General features: G+C 40.4%; 1 protein-coding gene across 1 annotated transcript in view; it reads right to left on the reverse strand.

Annotated features, from left to right (window-relative positions):
* Positions 1–760: 760 nt before the first annotated feature.
* Positions 761–19,769, reverse strand: part of LOC127581680 (digestive cysteine proteinase 2-like) — a 34,527-nt gene continuing 15,518 nt past the window's right edge. The window contains exons 6-11 of the mRNA XM_052036294.1: positions 17,666–17,864; positions 15,318–15,511; positions 10,394–10,485; positions 8,505–8,666; positions 3,463–3,652; positions 761–2,207 (exon numbers count right to left, since the gene is read on the reverse strand). Of these exons, the coding sequence (XP_051892254.1) occupies positions 2,020–2,207; positions 3,463–3,652; positions 8,505–8,666; positions 10,394–10,485; positions 15,318–15,511; positions 17,666–17,864 (1,025 nt within the window). The 3' untranslated portion in view covers positions 761–2,019. The remainder of the gene's footprint in view (positions 2,208–3,462; positions 3,653–8,504; positions 8,667–10,393; positions 10,486–15,317; positions 15,512–17,665; positions 17,865–19,769) is intronic.

Genomic DNA, 19,769 nt, shown 5'->3' on the forward strand with positions numbered 1-19,769 from the left:
AAAACTCCCAGTTCCGGAATGGTTCTTAAAGTTCAGTTCCGCAAGCCATAAGGTGAAACATGAGCAAGGGCTTCTTCAACAACCACCGTTGTCTGAAGATAAAATGTAGATGTAGAAAAACATAGAGAGAGTACATACGAAATCCAAATGTTCCACGATGGAACCCAAACGACACTTCAGTGTTTACTCGGTAGTGACTTCCTCACCCCGAAAAGCATCCGAACCGTGGTCGTCCACACACAAATACCTGTTTCCTTCTACAGGTCAGCAACAAAGTGAACTCCACCGGATTACTTCCAACTTCCATACATGGATTTCAGTGGCAAACACAGTTATTGTTTCTCATCCATCGATAGAGAAAACAAGCAGGCTGGTGTCTCTCTCCCTTCTCTCTCTCTCTTTCTTCTTCTTCTTCTTACTTCTTCAACAACGTCATTACGTCTTTTATCTTCTATTGACGTAAGCACGCCCCACACACACATACACACACACTCTCTATCTTAAAGGGACTTTCACTGAGTCCATAACAACGTAAGCACGCCACACACACAAATACACACACTCTCTCTATCTTAAAGGGACTTTCACTGAGTCCGTAACAAATGTCATCACACACATGTCATACTTTTCACCTTTCTCCCCATTTGCCTTTCCTGGTTATTTTTTTCACCATTGTGCTGACACTGAGCACCGTATTCCCACAGTCATGCTTGTTCAGAAAGCAACAGACAGCACCTTCGAGCAAAATGAATGAAAAATATTCTTTGTCAACATTTGTTAGCAGTTTTTAATATTTTTTTTACAAAAATTTATCCAAGTAGACCTTAAGGGCTGTTCTTTATGCTATTTTTAAATTTTAATTCAAATCCTTCATCTTAAACTAGGGCTGATGGGCATAAATTTTGTATTTATTTAAACTAAATTATTCATGCAGCTACAGAAAGAAAACTGTTCTCATGAGAAACAAATATAGGAAAGCTAGTGTTTCCTAAACAGTGATTAGTCATAATCAGAATCTCAATTCATACACCAATCATTTTTATGGAATCACGGTGAGCAAAGTAAATCAGTATTTTCTAAAAATTTGCTGAAATTTTCCATAATCAATGGACCAAATTTACTCACCTTTGTCTAATGGCTTGTAAGAGAAGCACTGAATATATCTTTCTCACACAGCAAAAACAGCAAATCAAAGATAAGAAAAAAAACTAGGAGGCCATTCGGTCCCTCAAGCCTGCTGCACTATTCAACACGTTTGATCGTCCATCTCTGACACCACTTTCCACGTCCCCCAATTCCACCAACATCCAGAAACCTTCCTATCTTTGTTTTGAGTGCACTAAAGGACATAACCACAACAGCCCTCCAAAGATTCACCATCCTCTAAAGAAACCTCTTCTGTTTTAACTGGCCTGCACCTAATTGACTCTCTGATCCCTGGTTCTCAATTCCTGAAGAGTCAAAACTCTCAGAATCTAATCTGTTGAACCATCTTAGAAATATCTATGTTTCAATATCCTGTTCCATAATCAAAAGGGGGATATTATTCATGTACATTGTTGCAGAACTTATACTTTGCTATAAAGTTTCAAAATTGACTTCATTATATTCAAATGCACACGTATGCACAAAGTTAGTTCAGATGTTAAAAATCAAAGTAGAAGAGCATAATAAAATGGACATTAAACCAGAGCCAGCTGTTATCCAGAAAATATTTTTTTAAAGCATTCAACATTAACAATTGAATAAGAATTAAGTACTCTTTGCACCAATGTTAACATTTCAACAATAAGGCAGTGTTTAAAAGCTGCAACCAGCATAATATTAAATTACCACAGCAAAACAAGCTACAGTGGTGGGACTATATATTGATTAAATCTATTCAGATTTGGTAATTTTATGTATAGATTTTTTTCACAATGTTCAGTACAAATTTAAAACAATTATTTAAAGCTCTTTGCATCAAAAGTGCAAATCCACGAAAGTAAATGCCAATAAGAATTGTGTCTTCATCAGCATTCATTCAAGTGTGACATAAGTTGGATCTGTAGCAACTCCACAGTTATTGTCCTTCATGGAAATCAACACATATCCACTATTACCCCAGTACGTTGACCAAGAATTTTTAATGAGCCAGTATGCTTCACCATCAAGCTTTCCATATCCAACAGCAAGCACAGCGTGGTCCAGATCGTCCAGTTGTTTTTCTAAAATAGCAACATTATGTTAAGTAAGTCCAGTTCAGTAAAATGCATGCTTCCTAAATAATGCCACTATATTCAAATACAAGTTCAACTTGGAAGTGGTTTTATTGTGGCAGTCATGGCAGTTTATTTTAATGGGGTTGAGATTTCTATTAAAAGATGTTTATGGTTTTGCCAGAAACTCCTTCACCCCTTCCCCCACCACCACTGCACCCCCCACCAAGTAACAGAAAATTTAGGCTGGGAACATGATCAATTGGTTGTAAAATAAAGACCCTACTGTTCTGTAACAATGATTAGTCATGACCAAAATCTCAATTCATACACCAACCATTTTTATGGAATCACGGTGAGCAAAATAATTCAGTATTTTACTAAAAATTTGCCTGAAATTTTCCATAATCAATGGATCAAATTGTACTTGCCTTTGTATAATGGCTTGTAAGAGAAGCACTGGATATATCCTTCCCACACACCAGTGTTCTTTGCATTCCATGCTTCCATGGTGCAATTCACAAGGATGGAAGTAGAGGTTAGATGTTGGTTCATATAACATCCCGATCTGCCCCTTGGACCACCACCAAGTCCAGGGGCAGTTCCAGAGCAGAGGGGCCTGGTTGCACTTTCTATCTGACTGCTCAACTTTACACTAGTCATGGGTGGTATTGCTAATGCTGCCCCATTCATTTGAATGGGGCCACTGACCCTTACTGAGACAGAGTTTTTCATTATCTCATTTTGTTTTAAATGTATAGCAATTTCACATATTTAATCAATTTTAAAATTATATTTTTCATTAATTCAATAAAACAGTTTCTAAATGTCAGTGATTGCCAAGAACCATCACAGTCAGACCAGGGCAGTTTGAGGTGGGATTTTGGATTCTGCTGTCCAAGGTCAAGTTGCGGTTCAGAGATTGCTCCATTGTGCAGTAGGAGTGAGGCATTGGTCGCTGGGAACTGCGCAGTAGCAAAAGGTAATTGTGGGTGCAGGATTAGTGCAGGAAGTGAGGGAATTTCTCTGTAGCTGTGACACTTTACTCTGTACTGTTTTTTTTTTACCTGTACTACCTCAATGCACTCTGTACTAACTTGATGTAACTGCACTGTGTAATGAATTGACCTGTAAGATCGGTTTCTAAGACAAGTTTTTCCACTGTTCCTTGGTAGAAGTGACAATAATAAACCAATACCAATATACTTAAGGAACAAAAAAATGTGTTTTCCTTCACCTGGCTCAATGAAAGTTGAATACTTACTACATTGTGGTTCATAATAAACCCCATTGCTGTAAAATCGGAAGGACTTGTGTGACGCATCAATTCCAACGGCCACTGGGCCATTTTTAAAGATGGCCATTTTTAAAGCTTCACTATCTCCTGAAGTAACATTTGTATAGCTCTTCATCTTTGCTATCAGTGTGGACTGGTTATAGTGGCAGAATCCATTCTGGGTACAATGAAAACAGTAAGATCAAAATAAATACCAAAGAGAAAACATTAAAATGGAAATCTAACCAATGGATTTCAAAACATGATCAATACAACTGAAATGGTTCACAGAATACTAGGCATTACCACCAATATAATTTTGATTTTGTTTATAACAAATAAAAATTGATAGTCCTCAGGATGTATCATTCACTATTTTGAAAATCATGATAAAATTAGTTAAAATTCTTAAGATTAATGATCTGAAACATTAACTGCTTCTCTCTCCACAGATGTTGCTCTACTGATTGAAATAAAAAAAAAGTGCCAGAAATGCATGGATTTCCAGTACCTGTAGCTTGTTTTCCCTTTTAGTTAACATATACCCTGATGGATATTCCACTGAAGTATTACATTAGCGGTCTGATCATTGTGCTTGCATCATGCACCTTGTGAATACTGGGGGGGGGGGGGGGGGGGGGGGGGAGCAAAATGGTGTAAGTGAATTGATAGAACACTGAACTTGTAGAGACAACTTATTTTGGAAGTCAAAACAACCACAGTTCTGAAGCTAAGAATCAGGGAATGACTTGCATTCTGTTAATCAGTGAAACTGTCCAAATTCCAGGCTGACCTCTGCAGTGTCAAAATGCTGATACAAAACTTGACCACATGATTGATAGGAAGAAGTCTGAGATTTGCTACTAATGAACAATTGGGCAGAAAACATGATAGTGTGGGTTGGGGACATCAAGTACTTCTCCCCACCCAGTCTCTGCAGGCTCCTGAAAGTTTTATAGACTTCATTTAACTAAAGTTCAGGACCCATCAAAGGATGATCCTCCCAATGATACAATATTAAGGTTAGTATTGAGACTTCCTCTTATTTCAACTGCTGCATCTGTCCAGTTTAGAGTTACAAACATTGCAAATCTATTTAAACAGGATACAAATAACAGAACACTAGAATAATGCTATTTATGTAGCTTAAGTGTCTACAAGTGAACCGAAGTAGTAGCTTCCTACAGATGTATTGGGATGAACAAACAAAGGAAACTAATCTGATGCTACAGACTACACAACCATGAAGGATTAGTGTATGGATTCTCTGGGAGGAGCACAAATTACACCATGTATTTCACAACAATGCACCTGATGGGGTGATAGGATATACCATTTAACCAGAACTATACATGTTTCACTCATAGCAGTTATCTGATATGCCCAGTTACAAACTTCTTCAAAGTCTAGTCCTGATGCAGGGTTTCGACCCAAAAGGTCGACAGTTCCTTTCCTCCCTCAGATGCTGTTTGACTCACTGAGTTTCTCCAGCAAATTGTTTGATGTCCAGTTATAACCTTAGCATTTTGTATAGAGCCTATTCAAGTAGTGTTGGTAAAACACAGAATCCTATAACCATCACACCAAGGAAAAGAAACAAATATTGATATATCTGACCAGTTGCCTAATCTAAACTGGAAGAATGTGTTAGCAGATGTGGATACAATATTGATTTGCTTAAACCAGAAGTCCAGATTAAAATAACCAAACTACCAAGTGATCTTGCCATTACCCAGCAAGTATTCTGGGAATTAATACAAAAGTGGATTGGGACGAGACATACATTACATCAGAATTATTCCATGATGGGAACAAGTATTGCATTGGGGAGCACCAGGCCTACAACAGCTACTGTCTCTTGCGTTAAGGGTTAAAACTGTGCTAGAGTACAGGGGTAATGTCAGTTCACAGCACTACAGTTTTGAGTGTTAGAGTCTGGAAAAAGGCTCTATAGTTTAGTTAAACTATAGAGCCTTTTTAAATGAAGTCTATAAAACTTTCAGGAGCCTGCAGAGACTGGGTGGGGAGAAGTACTTGATGTCCCCAACCCACACTATCATGTTTTCTGCCCAATTGTTCATTGGTAGCAAATCTCAGATTTCTTCCTATCAATCATGTGGTCAAGTTTTGTATCAGCATGTTGACACCGCAGAGGTCAGCCTGGAATTTGGACAGTTTCACTGATTAACAGAATGCAAGTCATTCCCTGATTCTTAGCTTCAGAACTGTGGTTGTTTTGACTTCCAAAAGTAAGTTGTCTCTCCGAGTTCAGTGTTCTATCAATTCACTTACCCCATTTTGCTCCCCCCCCCCCCCCCCCCCCATTCCCTGCTGGTTATTGACTATCTATAGTAATCCAATTTCCTGGCAGTTCACCTGTAGCCATCTATTCCACAGTAATTCAACTGTTCAGCTGAATGGTTCTTAAATATTGTGAAAGTACCTGCCTCCTCCACCACCTTCATAGGCAGTATGTTTCAGATTCCAACCACACTCTGAGGAATACAGTTTTTCCTTAAATCCTCTAAATCTCGTGTCCCTTAGCTGAAATCTACACCTTCTAACTTCTGTTAAGGGGAAAAGTTTCTCACTACACCTCTTAGTTTTATTCATCTCAATCAGCTTCCCCTTGGCCCATCCTACTCCAAAAATAAACCCAGCCTATCCAGTCTCTCCATGTCATTGAAACACTTCATCCTAAGGAATATTCCAGTGAATCTTCTCTGTAACCTCCCCAGCACAATCACACCCCTCCTACAGTGTGACAGCCAGACTGCACTCAGTACTCTAGCTGTTAACTAACTAATGTTTTAAAAAGGTGTACCAGAACCTCATTGCTCTTATTTTGTGCCCCAGCTAATGAAGGCAAGTTCCTTGCATACCGTCTTAACCACCTTACCTACCTGTGCTACCACCTTCAGGGTTCTTTGGACAAGTACAGCAAGATCCCTGTTCCTCAGTACTTCCTTGGGTTCTACCATTCATTGTGTAGACTTCCCAAAGTGTAACATCTCACGTTTTTCAGGATTATGTTCCATCTATTTCTCTGCCCATCTTACCAAGCGATCGATGTTGTTTTCTACACAATTACTTTTCTCACCATTCACCACAATGTTAATTTTTGTGTCATCTGCAGTTTTATTAATCATACTTCCTCCTTTCACATCCAGATCATTAATGTGCATAATGAACAACAGTGACCTTCTCAAAAAATTCAAATTATTCAGACAGGACTTCCCCTTAATGAACGAAAGTAATTGTCCAGAAAACACCATCGATTGGTTGGTAAGATGGGCAGAGAAATAGCAGTTGGAATATAATCCTGAAAAATGTGAGATGTTACACTTTGGGAGGCCTATGCAGTGAATGGTAGGACCCTGGGAAGTACTGAGGAACAGGGGGATCTTGCTGTACTTGTCTCAGTATCAGTCCCTGTGGTATACCATTAGTAACAGGCTTCCAAACACAAGTACAACCCTTGGCCATCAGCTTCTACCTCCTAGCACCAAGCCAATTTCAGATTTAATTTGTCAAATTGCCCTGGATCCCATGTGGGATTTTGTCAAACTGAAGTCCATGTAGACTATACTAACTGCCCTATCCTCATCCTCACATTCAGTGACCTCCTCAAAAAATTCAAATTATTCAGACAGGACTTCCCCTTAATAAATCTCTGCTGACCATCTTTGATTAATCCCTTTCTCTTCAACTACAAATTAATCCTGCCTCTCAGTTTTTCCAATAATTTTCCTACATTGATGTCAGACTTATTGGCCTGTAAATACCTAGCTTAACCCTGCTTTCCACATTTGCTGACCCCAACTCTTGTGAGGACAGAAGATTTGAAAATTTTTGCCAGGATCCCAGCAATCTCTCCCAGCATCTCATCTCTGGGCATTTTTCCACCTTTAAGCCCATTAAGAGGTCTTGCACCTCTTCCTTTTCAACAGTAATCTATTCTAGAATTCCACAGCTCCCTCACTGAACTTCGCTATAATGTCCTTCTCCATAATGTACTCAAATGCACAGTAGTCATTTAAGACTTCACATGGATCCACTGGCTCTACACACAGATTGCCACTTTGGTCCATACAATTTTCCTAGTTACCCTCTTGTCATTAAAATGGCTTGGGATATTTCTTAATTGTGCCCACCACTGCTATCTTATATCTCTCCACCATACATTTTCAGTAAAATGTTGGCACAACATTGTGGGCCGAAGGGCCTGTAGTGTGCTGTAGTGTTCTATGTTCTAATATCTTTATTTGTATTGGTTATATTTAAAATTTTATTTGTAGAATATGCTCATCTTAATAACGTAAAAGAGTTCTGTGTTATTGACATTCCATGAGCCTGGACTCATTTTATCCAATTTGGACAGAGGACAGAGAAGCCAACCTAGTTTTGCTGCCTTTGGCAATCCATCAGTTAAGATCCATCTGTACCTTTTTCATGAATTCCTTTGGTTGTTCTCTTCCCCAAATGCATTAACTCACACTTGTCAGGATTGGATTTCACATGTCACTTTCCTCTCTTCCTTAAGTGCCCATTAATTCAGGTCTCTTTCTCATTATCAACAGCAAGCTGATTTTTGACTCAAAGTGCTGCTATTTTCACTTTATCAATCAATGACATTCCTCAAGTGAGAATTATATCCCTAGAGTCCATGCTTCAGAATTACCATTACTTTTTGCTCTGTGAAGCTCATGTGCATAGTCAATTTTACAAGCTGCAAGATTACTTATTACAACATATTCTTTGATATTTAGGATATTTTATTTAGCAAAATAAAAGCAGAATTCCTCCAAAAATCTTTGCAAGTATAAATTTTACCTATCAATATTATTTTTATGTTTCAGTTTTACATTGTGTTCTCATTCAAATTACTAACAACTGGGAGATCAAACCCAATAACCAAATAGCAAGATTTAGTTTTGATATAGGAAGCAATCTAATTTGCTTCAGAATTAATATTTGTTTAAAATAAATTGGAAGAAAACACATCTCAGCAGATAACGTTTGAAACTAACCTGTCCCAAGTAAGAACCATATGACTCCGTGGTCGAAATTCCACCGTGTTTCATGATCCACTCAAATGCACGCCATTCCTCTCCCCCATCACAGGCAAGATTTCCAAAACCCCAAGAACAATCCATCAACATTTGTTGTGACAGTGGGATCAAGTATCCTGTCTGTAAGCACAAACAATCAGAGTGTAAAGTGACAAACCTTCATTCTCTATAATAAAGGAAATCTTGGACTCACAACCTCAGGAGATCTCAAAGCATGCCAGTGAAGTACTGTTGAATGTAATCACTGCTGCACATTAGAAAACACATTGTCTACTGGCTGTTCCCAGTAGACACCATGACCAAGGATGGATTTCCTTTGAATATCCTCCACTAAAATGGAGCCCAATTAATATATTTTAGGGTTTTTTTTTTGCATACCCTCACATTAAGTAGCAACAAACAACTGGGATTTACCAGTTTATCATTATTTATATACAAGGTCAATTGGTCAAGCAGCTTTCAGGACTATCCTATAGATACCTTAATGGGTTTTGTGCCTCATCTCCAATACAAATTGGAAATAACCTGGCATGACTGAGTAATGTACATAGTTAAAAAAAAATGCTTTATATGTAATCATGGCCAAGAAACAACCAAACCAACATGCTGAATTAATCAAAGAAGATCCCAATACAAGCCTTAATATGAAACAATTGCTTCCATTTATTGAGGTTCCTGAGGATTGACAGGCTAGATGTTGGAAGTCCATTCCCCTTGATGGAAGAGTCTAAAACATAGGGACACGGTCAGGAGAAGTGGTTGGCTATTAAGACGAGGAGAAATTTCTTCACTTTGAATGTTGCAAATCTCTGAAATTCTCTACCCCAGCGGGCTGTACATGCTCAGTAAGTATGCATACTCAAGGATGAGACTGAAGGACTTTTAGGCTTTAAGGGCATTGCAAATTTTGGGGATTGAGCATGAAAGTGGACTTGGGTAAAGAATGAGCCATTATGTTACTGGATGTTGTATGAACAATTTCTAGTGTGTGTTATATTACGAGACCAAAGCTGTGTTTCCGTTGTGAAAATCCTGCCATTGCTTAACGAGTTCAAGAATCTGGTCATGATTAGTGAGAGCTAAATGAAAACTGCTGAAAATATTGTAAGCCATGAAAAATGGTTACAAGTAAGATCATCAACATGAAATGCTAAGTTTCTCCATATCTGTTGTCCAATGTTTACCCAGCATTTTGTTTTATTTTGAATTTTCAGCATCCAGAGCATTTTGAAATTAAAAAAGAGAAAATGCTGAAAATACTCAACAAGTCAGGTAGTATTCGTGGAAAGAGAAAGACCAGAAATGTTAAATCTAACTCAGTTTCTCTCCACAGATGCTGCCTGGCCTGTATTTCCAGCATTTGTGTTTTTAGTTTGGATTTCCAACATCTGCAACATTTTGCTTTGATACTGGGCTCATTCCAATTGTTCATTCCAACAAGAATAATTCATGGCTCTGAAAAGAGAGGGAGAAATAGTCAGATAACTTTCAAAAGAGACTGAAATCCTCCTCGTGTAATCAAAGTCTCCTTGAAAATAATGTAACATCTCACCAGCCTCTGGCAGTCCCCGGCTTGCGACAGCTCTAAATGGAGAAGGAGCATTTAGGGTGGCACCAAGAACCTCGAGTCTCTTGGGCAGGAACAGATGGAACTCAAGTGAAGGAACACATCACCTTCCATACTGCCTATCCACCCACCCTATCAATCTACTGCTGTCACAGCTATGGTAGAGTCTAATCAGCCCCTCAGAACCAGAGTGGGAGCAAGACCATCCTTGGTCCTCAGGACAGCCCAAGACGATATTTCCAGGACAACCAGTGTAACAATTTCCAAGCACATCACTTGCCTTCAGAAAGAACGCCCCTTCTACTGCACCAGTGGTACCAAAACTCCAGCAGGAGCCACAGACGGCCTGATCCTTCACAGGGGTCACTGCACCTGGGGAGGTTAAAGAAAAATTAAATTAAAATATTGAACCACAACTAAGTAGGTTATCTGCTTGGCCAATTTGGAAAATCTTCTCTTCAGCAGTGCAATATCCTCCTTTATCAAATCAGCTCCTCTCCCTTTCCCCCATCTTTCCTTCCTTTTCCTGAATGTCTTGTTTCTGGGTAAATTTAGAACCTATTCCTGCCCTTTTCATTAGCCAGGTCTCTGTTATTGCAGAGTATCATAATCCCAGATAACAAACTATACCTACAGCTTTCTAACCTCATTCAGTACACTTCATACATTTACAGACATGCAGTGAAAGCCTCTGAGAACCCGATCCAGAGAATATACAAAGAAGTGTTGGGTAACGAGCCTGGCCAGGTGACTGACCTTTCAGTGGGAAAACAGTTAGGGAGCAGTGACCACAACTCCTTCAGTTTTAAGATAGCTATAGATAAGTATGGACCTTGCGGGAGAGTATTAAATTGGAGCAGGGCAAATTACGGGGGCATTAGGCAGGAGCTAGAGAGAATTAACTGGGAACAGCTGTTTTTGGGCAAGTCCACATCTGACATGTGGAGGGTGTTTAAAGACCAACTGCACAGAGTACAGGACAGGGATGTTCCAGGAAGGACAAGGATGGCAAGGTAAGAGAACCTTGGATGTCAAGAGAGGTGGTGAATTTAGTCAAGAAGAAAAAGGAAAAGTGTGTAAAGCTTAGGAAGCTAGGATCAAACAGAGCACTTGAGGATTATAAAGAAGCCAGAAAGGAGCTCAAAAAGGTAATTAGGAAAGCCAGGAAGGGCCATGAAAAGTCCTTGGCAAGTAGGATTAAAGAGAATTCCAAGGCATTCTATACATGCATCAAGAGCAAGAGAATGACTAGGGAGAGGGTAGGACCACTCAAGGATAAAGGAGGGAACATGTGCTTGGAAGTGGAGGATGTGGGTGAGGTCCTTAATGAGTACTTTGCATCAGTATTTACCAAGGAGGAGGTGGAGGATAGGGAGATCAGTGTGGAGCGTGCTGATGTGCTGGGGTATTTCGAGATTAGGGAGGAGGTAGTGTTGGGTCTCTTAAAGAGCATTAAGGTGGATAAGTCCCCAGGGCCTGATGGGATATATCCCAGGTTATTGAGAGAGGCAAGAGATGAGATTGCTGGCGCCTTGACCAATATCTTCATGTCCTCTCCAGACACAGGCGAGGTCCCGGAGGACTGGTTGAATAACTAATGTTCCATTATTCAAGAAGGGAAACAGGGATAACCCTGGTAACTACAGACTTGTGAGTCTCACGTCAGTGGTAGGGAAGTTACTGGAGAGGATTCTTAGGGATAGGATTTATGAGCATTTGGAAAACCACAGCCTAATTAGGGACAGGCAGCATTGCTTTGTGCAGAGCAAGTCATGCCTTACTAACTTATTGAGTTTTTTGACGAGGGTGATTGATGAAAGTAGAGCGGTGGATGTTGTCTACATGGGTTTTAGTAAGGCGTTTGACAAGGTCCCTCATGGAGGCTCATCCAGAAGATTAAGATGCATGGGATCCACGGTGAATTGGCCGTTTGGATTCAGAACTGGCTTGCCCATAGAGGATAGTAGTTGATGGGACTTATTCTAGCTGGAGGTCTGTGACTAGTGGTGTTCGTCAGGGATCTGTACTGGGACCTCTGCTGTTTGTGATGTATATAAATGACCTGGATGAAAATATACATTGGTGGGTTAATAAATTTGCAGATGATACGAAGGTTGGTGGAGCTGTGGATAGCGTAGAAGACTGGCAAAGGATACAGTGGGATACAGATCAGTTGCAGATATGTGCGAAGAAATGGCAGATGGAGTTCAACCCAGCCAAATGTGAAGTGTTGCACCTTGGGAGATAGTACACTGTTAATGGCAAGACCCTTAACAGTGCTGATGAACAGAAGGACCTTGGGGTTCAAGTTCATAGCTCCCTGAAAGTAGCTACACAGGTTGATAGGGCGGTAAAGAAGGCATATGGCATGCTTGCCTTCATTAGTCAAGGCATTGAGTTGAACAGTCAGGAAGTTATGCTACAGCTTTATAAAATTTTAGTTAAACTGCATCTGGAATATTGCATTCAGTTCTGGTCGCTCCATTATAGGAAGGATGTCGAGGCTTTTGAGAGGGTGCAGCAGAGGTTTACCAAGATGCTGCCTAGATTAGAGGGCATGTGCTATGAGGAGAGGTTGGACAAACTTGGGTTGTCCTCTCTGGAGTGGCAGAGGCTGAGGGGAGATCTGATAGGGGTTTATAAGATTATGAGAGGCATAGATAGGGGGTAAGTTCAAAGGAGTTTTTTTTAAATACAGAGAGTGGTGGGTGCCTGGAATGTGCTGCCCGGGGTTGTGGTGGAGGCAGATACGATAGGGGCATTTAAGAAGCTCTTAGATAGGCACATGAATGTGAGGGAAATGGTAGGATATGTACATTGTGAAGCCACAAGGGATTAGTTTTGTTGGGAATTTTATCACTTATGTAATTGGTTCAGCACAACATTGTGGGCCGAAGGGCCTGTTCCTGTGCTGTACTGTTCTATGTTCTAAGTCTACCTAAAACTATTATTTCTGGCTCTGATGCTATCCATCTCTCACAATTCTTTATGCATCTATTCTCCTTTTCAGTGCTACATTCCAATTCCACCTCCAATCACCACACCGTTCCTCCCCCTGCAAAGCAATGAAGTGATTTAACCCATGCCAGCTTTATGCTAGGTAGCTCTCACATGGAGCTCGATGCTCCAGATTGATCTAAAGACTCCCTTGCATCCTCCAACTTATTGTGAAACCCATCATTTCAGCTAATCTTCTAGTTGCCAGGGGAAATGGTAGACACAGGTACAATTACCACCTTTAAGAGACATTTGGACAAATATATGGATAGAAAAAGTTTATAGGGATATGGGCCAAATGCAGGCAAATGGGACTGGCTCAGGTAGGCAATTTGGTTGGCATGCACAAGTTGCATCTCATCAAATGCCCACTCCCACTTACACAATGTGCCATTAAAAAAAGTCACTCTCTCTGAGATGTATTCCCATTGATAAATACCCTAGCTCCCATAAATAGCACCACATACAACTCACTTGAGCAAAATCACATCAAAAGTACTTAACTGACAATCAAAACACATAGTAGGAGCATTGACAGTTGATGTTAGATAGAAATACAGGAAGTCCCCAGATTAAAAACGAGTTCCACTTTTGAGTCTGTTTGTAAGTTGAATTTGTATGCAAGTCGGAACATTTACGTACAGTTCACATCTAGCATCAATTAGTCAAATGTTTGTCTTAGTATATAGTATATATTTTACTTAAAACATCATAAATATAGTAATGCAGTAATAATTCTTTTCTTATTCCGTGCGGGATGCAGCGAGTTAAGGTTCAGTGGGTTGCGGGTGATGTTAACCGAACACGGAGCAGTTATCAGCATTCCTCAATGTGCGAATAACTCTCAGCGCAAGAGGTACACTCACTGCCAAAGCTTTTAGCACATTATCCGATGGCAATTTGAAGATAATTTAATTGTCAAGTGGGCTGATTAAACCTCCCGCACTGCATTCACATTTGCAAGGTGCACGGTGTCTAATGGAATTTTAAAAAATGCTGATTCCAGCTCCATTCACAGTATAGACTGCGTGGGTTTTCACTTCCGATGACATTGAGCGTTCTCTGCTCCTTCCACTGCATCCTCAGCACTTGAAGGTGCTCTGACGAACAAAAATAAATGAAGACCCCATGCCAAAAATAAAATGCAATTATACACAAAGGCTGTCACCGGCTGAAGCCCGTGCCCCCTCTCCTCACCGCCCGGCCCCATGCTTCCTTCTGTACTCAGGCAGAAATCTCTCGTTCGGTGAGTCCAATGCTGACAAAATATCAAACAGTACGCCGGTGGTTTGAAAACATTCCTCAAAAATAAAACGATTACAAAATGTCTGCAACAGAAATTTGCCGCTTTGCAGCGGGTAGGGGTCTGGTGTACATCCTACCGCCTCCCTCTGTCTCCGTGACCACCCTTCCCACCCACTCCCATATTTATCCATGTCTTCACTTTCTTCCCAATTTTGTTAGATTTTCCCTAACACCGGGCGATGCATGTATCTGTAAACATTTATGTGCAGGATGATATATTTATATTGTACACCATATATCCTTGCACTCAAATTTACTGTTTCTTCAAAGAGATTATCAGCTTTATAAATGAACTGGATCCAGTGTTCACCGCCTCTGTTCTAAGACACGGTCGGGTGTTCAGAAAGCATCTAACTCAAATCGTTGTGCAAGCGAATCGATCCTTCTACCATGTTTTACAAATGAACATTAAAATTCTTCACAATCAGATGCAAATATGGACAACCATTGCATTAAACCATACATGTAAATATTTACAGTTCATCCCATACTAACGAACTGCCCATTTGTTAGTACGAACCATTGTGTGTAACTCGATTTTTTAAAAATAATAGGCTTTTCGGAGGTCGGTTCGTAAGTACGGGCATTCGTAAGTACGGGCATTCGTAACCTGGGACTTCCTGTACTTAATGGCTAGGAAGTCTGACTTAGGTTAGTTACATTTTTGAAAGCACATGCCACACAAACCAGTTCTGTTTTTGCGAATTCATCCAATCAAGATACAAATATGTACAATAAATTTAACCTCAATATATTTGACATTGTTAATATTAGTCTGAATCAATGCCACTCTGCTGGACCCCAGAGGAGGAAGAAAAGCAAACAGCTTAGGTTCAGTTTCCCGATAGCCAGTGGGTTTTGAAAACTCGCATCAGTTGTGCTGGGGCCAGGTATAGACATACCATACAGTCTCCAATCCATGCTGGCAGGCAGCAGGACTGATTTGTACCGGTGTGTAGGGAAGGGCTGGCCTTTGTTCGGTGTGGTCCTCCTCAGTCTTCCTCGGATAATTGTCATCTCTTCTCCAGTCCTGTCGGCAAAGTGGTTGATGGCCATTTTGTAGGTCAGGTTTTGACGATTCATTGAGTGAACATACCTAAAAAGAAAATAAACAATTTATTTTAGATAGAAGTATTTTATGGCTAGGAAGTCTAATGCAAGTTGGCTCATTTTCCCAAATCAAATGCCACACAAAACAAACCACTTCTGTTTTCTTGAATTCATCTGATCAAGAGGCAAATGTGAATGATAAATTTAATCTTAGTACGTTTGGTGTCCAGTTGAAGTACATGGGGAAAACAGGAAAGTGCTAAGAGGGCTGACGTTGTGGATTACAGCTTAATTCACTGCAGTGGTGTGATTCCCTGATTCAGAGTAGAGCATTAGAACGGGACTACAGTGGGTATCTACTCATGACCATTTTCATCTCTTGGTGGTGTTCAATATTACCAACTAGTAAATGTAGCCTTCAGCATAACATTAACATGATGGGAAAACTTAACATGTTTATCAATGCTAAATTCAGAGCTGGGGAAGCAGGTAGAAGCATCAACTGACATTAGACTTGCAGAAATGCTGTGGCACAGGAAGAGACCATTTGGCCTGACCCCCCACAGAGCAACACCATCAGCACATTCAGAACTTTACAGCACAGGAGAGCCATTCAGTGCAGTGGCCAGAGGAGGACCCCAGGTCTCCTGCTCTTTCCTCGGAGCTGGACAAATTATTCTCTCTCCAATTCCCCTCTGAAGGCATGATTGACTGTTTCCACACCCCCATAGGCAGTGAGCTCTGGATCATAACTACTGAGTAAAAAAAAGTTTTTCCTCACATTCCCCTTGCATAAATTCTACACCTGTGTATAGTGAACATTGGAACATGCACTAATGGGAACAGCTTCCCTCTACTTTCTCCATCTAAACTACCCATGGGTCAGATCATCTGGCGTTGTCACTGCTATACCTGCCAGTACTTACCATCCTATCAGCTTGGAGGGAGGTGGGTGGTTGGTGGAGTCCCTCAGCAACTGCTGAATTGTTGATCTTACATCTGCCTACTTGCTGGTGAAGAAGGTCCCTCACCAGCGGCCAATCCATCCAATTCCATTGAGATTTCTCGGTGCTCCTGGATCACCAAGTGGATGGAGGCCTCTGACTGAGTGAGAGTCTGGAGAAACAGGGTTTTCCAGCTCATACTGGGACTCAGAGCAGGGGGTTGGGCTACACAAGAATGCAGTTTTAGTACACGAGTAAAAAAAGTATTGCAAATTATTTAAAAATTGATGGCGGATAAACTGCCTTATGTTCATTGTTATTTTACAGTTTTTTTAATGTTGATTTCACATCAATCACAAAAGCTGATCTCAGCCCCACACAGAACGTTGCAACAGCTTTGGATGCAGGTCACAAATACTTCATCAAGTTGCTTCATCATCTGAAGTGCAGTTACTTTTCTGAAAAGTTAGATGCAAGTCAAATGATTTGCTGAATACTAAGATGGTCATAAGCTTTTATAGATATTTATTTTTCCCTTCCCAGTAATGTTGGCGTAAACAAATAGTAAATGATCCCTGTGTGTCCATTTTTCTATTTTGTTCGTATATAGTATTCAAGGTCATTCACAGACACTTACAACCCAATAAAGCTGTACTTTAATTGGCTTTGAGAAGAACTCACTGATTGCATTTTTGTCAGCTTTCAGGGCCATAACATTTAGAAATCCAATTTTCACATGGAGGTATAGCGGTTAGTGTAACGCTGTTACAGCACCAGTGACCTGGGTTCAATTCTGGCTGCTGCCTGTAAGGAGTTTGTACGTTCTCCCCATGGCTGTGCGGGTTTCCTCCAGGTGCTCCGGTTTTCTCCCACGTTCCAAAGACGTACGGGTTAGGAAGTTGTGGGCATGCTATGTTGGCACCAGAAGCATGGCGACACTTGCAGGCTGCCCCCAGAACACACTACGCAAAGATGCATTTCACTGCGTGTTTCGATGTACATGTGACTAATAAAGAAATCTTATCTTGCATCTTATAGATTTCAGTTAAACACTCTTACAATGTCATTCCATTGAATGAGGAGATCAAGTTCTGGAGAAAGAATGCAATTGCAATTAAACCAATACTTACACCTTTAAATGGATTGATAGCTCGACAACTTGTACTTGTACCCAATCTGTTCTTACATAAATCTCTGAAATAAAGACATTTAACATACAGATATATTTGGTAATAGAGAATGATAAGCAACTTTACCTCATGTTATGAGTGAAGGTAGTCCTTCTAAACTCGTGCTCCACGTCACCTTCCTTGTATTCCCTCCCAAAACTCTCCTTGTAATGCTGGAAGAAGCGATGAGTCCTGTCTTCCTTATCTGTGTTAACTAATTCTTCGATGGGGTTGGCCAGAATTCTATGTTCCACTCCAGGACCAGGGAAACCCTCACAAGGCAAACCTGGAACAATGAAACAGTCTCCAAATACTATGCATCATTCTGCTGTACAAGTTACTTTAGTTCCAAAACCTGTATTTATCCAAAAGTCTCCTGCAAAATAAGCTACAAACTATATTATATGTTGCCTTGCGTCCACAGATTCCTGTGAAACTTGTACGTTTGTTAATTCCCAGAAGGTGGATTTCACTAGCATGCCATCATTTAGTGTCCATCCTACTTCACCCGAAGGGAGTGGTTTGCTAGGTTAAAGTTCAATGCATATTACTTTGGGTCCAGGGCCAAATACTAGGCAGACCAGGGAGGATGGCAGATTGCCTTCCACAACGGACACCAGTAAACCAAATGATTTTGGTCCACCACATTACAGAGGTTCCCTTCATTCTCTCCACCCCTTCCCTTTCTCTGCAACTTAACACTTGCTTCATTTTTAACTTTTGCTGGCTCTGAGAAAAGGTCATCCACCTGAAATATTTACTCTCACTCCACAAATCCTACTCAACCCGCGGAGTCTGTCCAGTATTTGTAGTTTTCTTTCAGACTTCTGGCATCTGCAGTATTTTACAACAATCCAGCAGTTTCTTGGTAACCATTACTGATCCCAATTTTTTTTAAATTATTTATTCATGATTTATTCAAACTGAATTTAAATTATATAACTGGTGGGATTCCAACTCATTTCTCCAGATCATTAATCCTGGTTCCACCTTACCAGTCCAGTAACAACCACTATGCTACCATATTTTTGTATTGAACATACACTGCTACTTCAATCTCTGTACATTGAAGCTAACAGAAAGGGTGCAAGAAACAACTAAGAATACGAGTATACATGTTCTGAAACACCGGTCTGTTGTTTCTTACGCTCTTTCCATTAGCTTCAAAAAATTCTGTTCAGCATAAATGAGGAAATCTCACCCTAAAATGCCTCTCTTTTTTCAGCAGTTATGGGATAAAAGATAGCAAAAACAGAAAACGTTGGAAACAACAACTGTGGAAAGAGAAACAGAGTTAACATTTCAGGTAGAAGACGCTTCAGAAGAAACATTAATTCTGACTCCACTGATGCTGCCAGCTGAGTATTTCCAGCAATTTCTATTTTTATTTCAGGATTTCCATTATCTACACTTCTTTTTGTGATTTTCAAGGGACAAAAGTAGACCCATAAAGAAGGTGAATTACCCCAACTCCTCTCACCTCAATCTTTGGCTACACAGAGGAGACAGGAGAGACCGCAGATGCTAGAATCTGGAGGAACACACAAGTTGCTGGAGGACCTCGGCAGGTCAGGCAGCATCTGTGGAGGGAAGCGGACAGTCAACGTTTCAGGTGAGCCCAGATGAAGGGTCTCGACCTAAAACGTCGACTGTCCATTTCCCTCCATAGATGCTGCCTGACCTGCCGAGTTCCTCCAGCATTCTGTGCGTTGCTCAATCTTGGTTGCTTCCCTCAGCACAAATGACCACATACTCTGACAGCCACGAGGAGATTCAAGACAGAAACCATAGAATGACGCGTTCAGAGCTGTACCCTCCCCACAAAAACAAAATATTTCCATTCAACACCATCAAGAACGAGACTAGGAATTCAAATATTTGCATAACATTGCTGCAGCACAGGCACAATGCAGAGTTATACAGTCAGTTAAGCAGGACACCTTTACTGTTAAATTATATTAGTTTGTCAGATTATAAAAATAGAACATTTACTGCACAGGAAGAGGCCATTTAACCCATTCTTTCATGCCAGCTGAAAAAGCTGTAAATGTACAGATAAAAGACAGTTTAAAAAGCTTGAGCAATTAACTGGATAATTTCATCCTAGCCCCTTCTTATAAGCCAATGCAGAATAAAAAGTAAGTAATAACCATATATGGTGTTGATCAATTAAACTGGAGCAACTCTACGA

Source organism: Pristis pectinata, chromosome 22 (genome assembly GCF_009764475.1).
Source record: "Pristis pectinata isolate sPriPec2 chromosome 22, sPriPec2.1.pri, whole genome shotgun sequence".
Classification (NCBI taxonomy): domain Eukaryota; kingdom Metazoa; phylum Chordata; class Chondrichthyes; order Rhinopristiformes; family Pristidae; genus Pristis; species Pristis pectinata.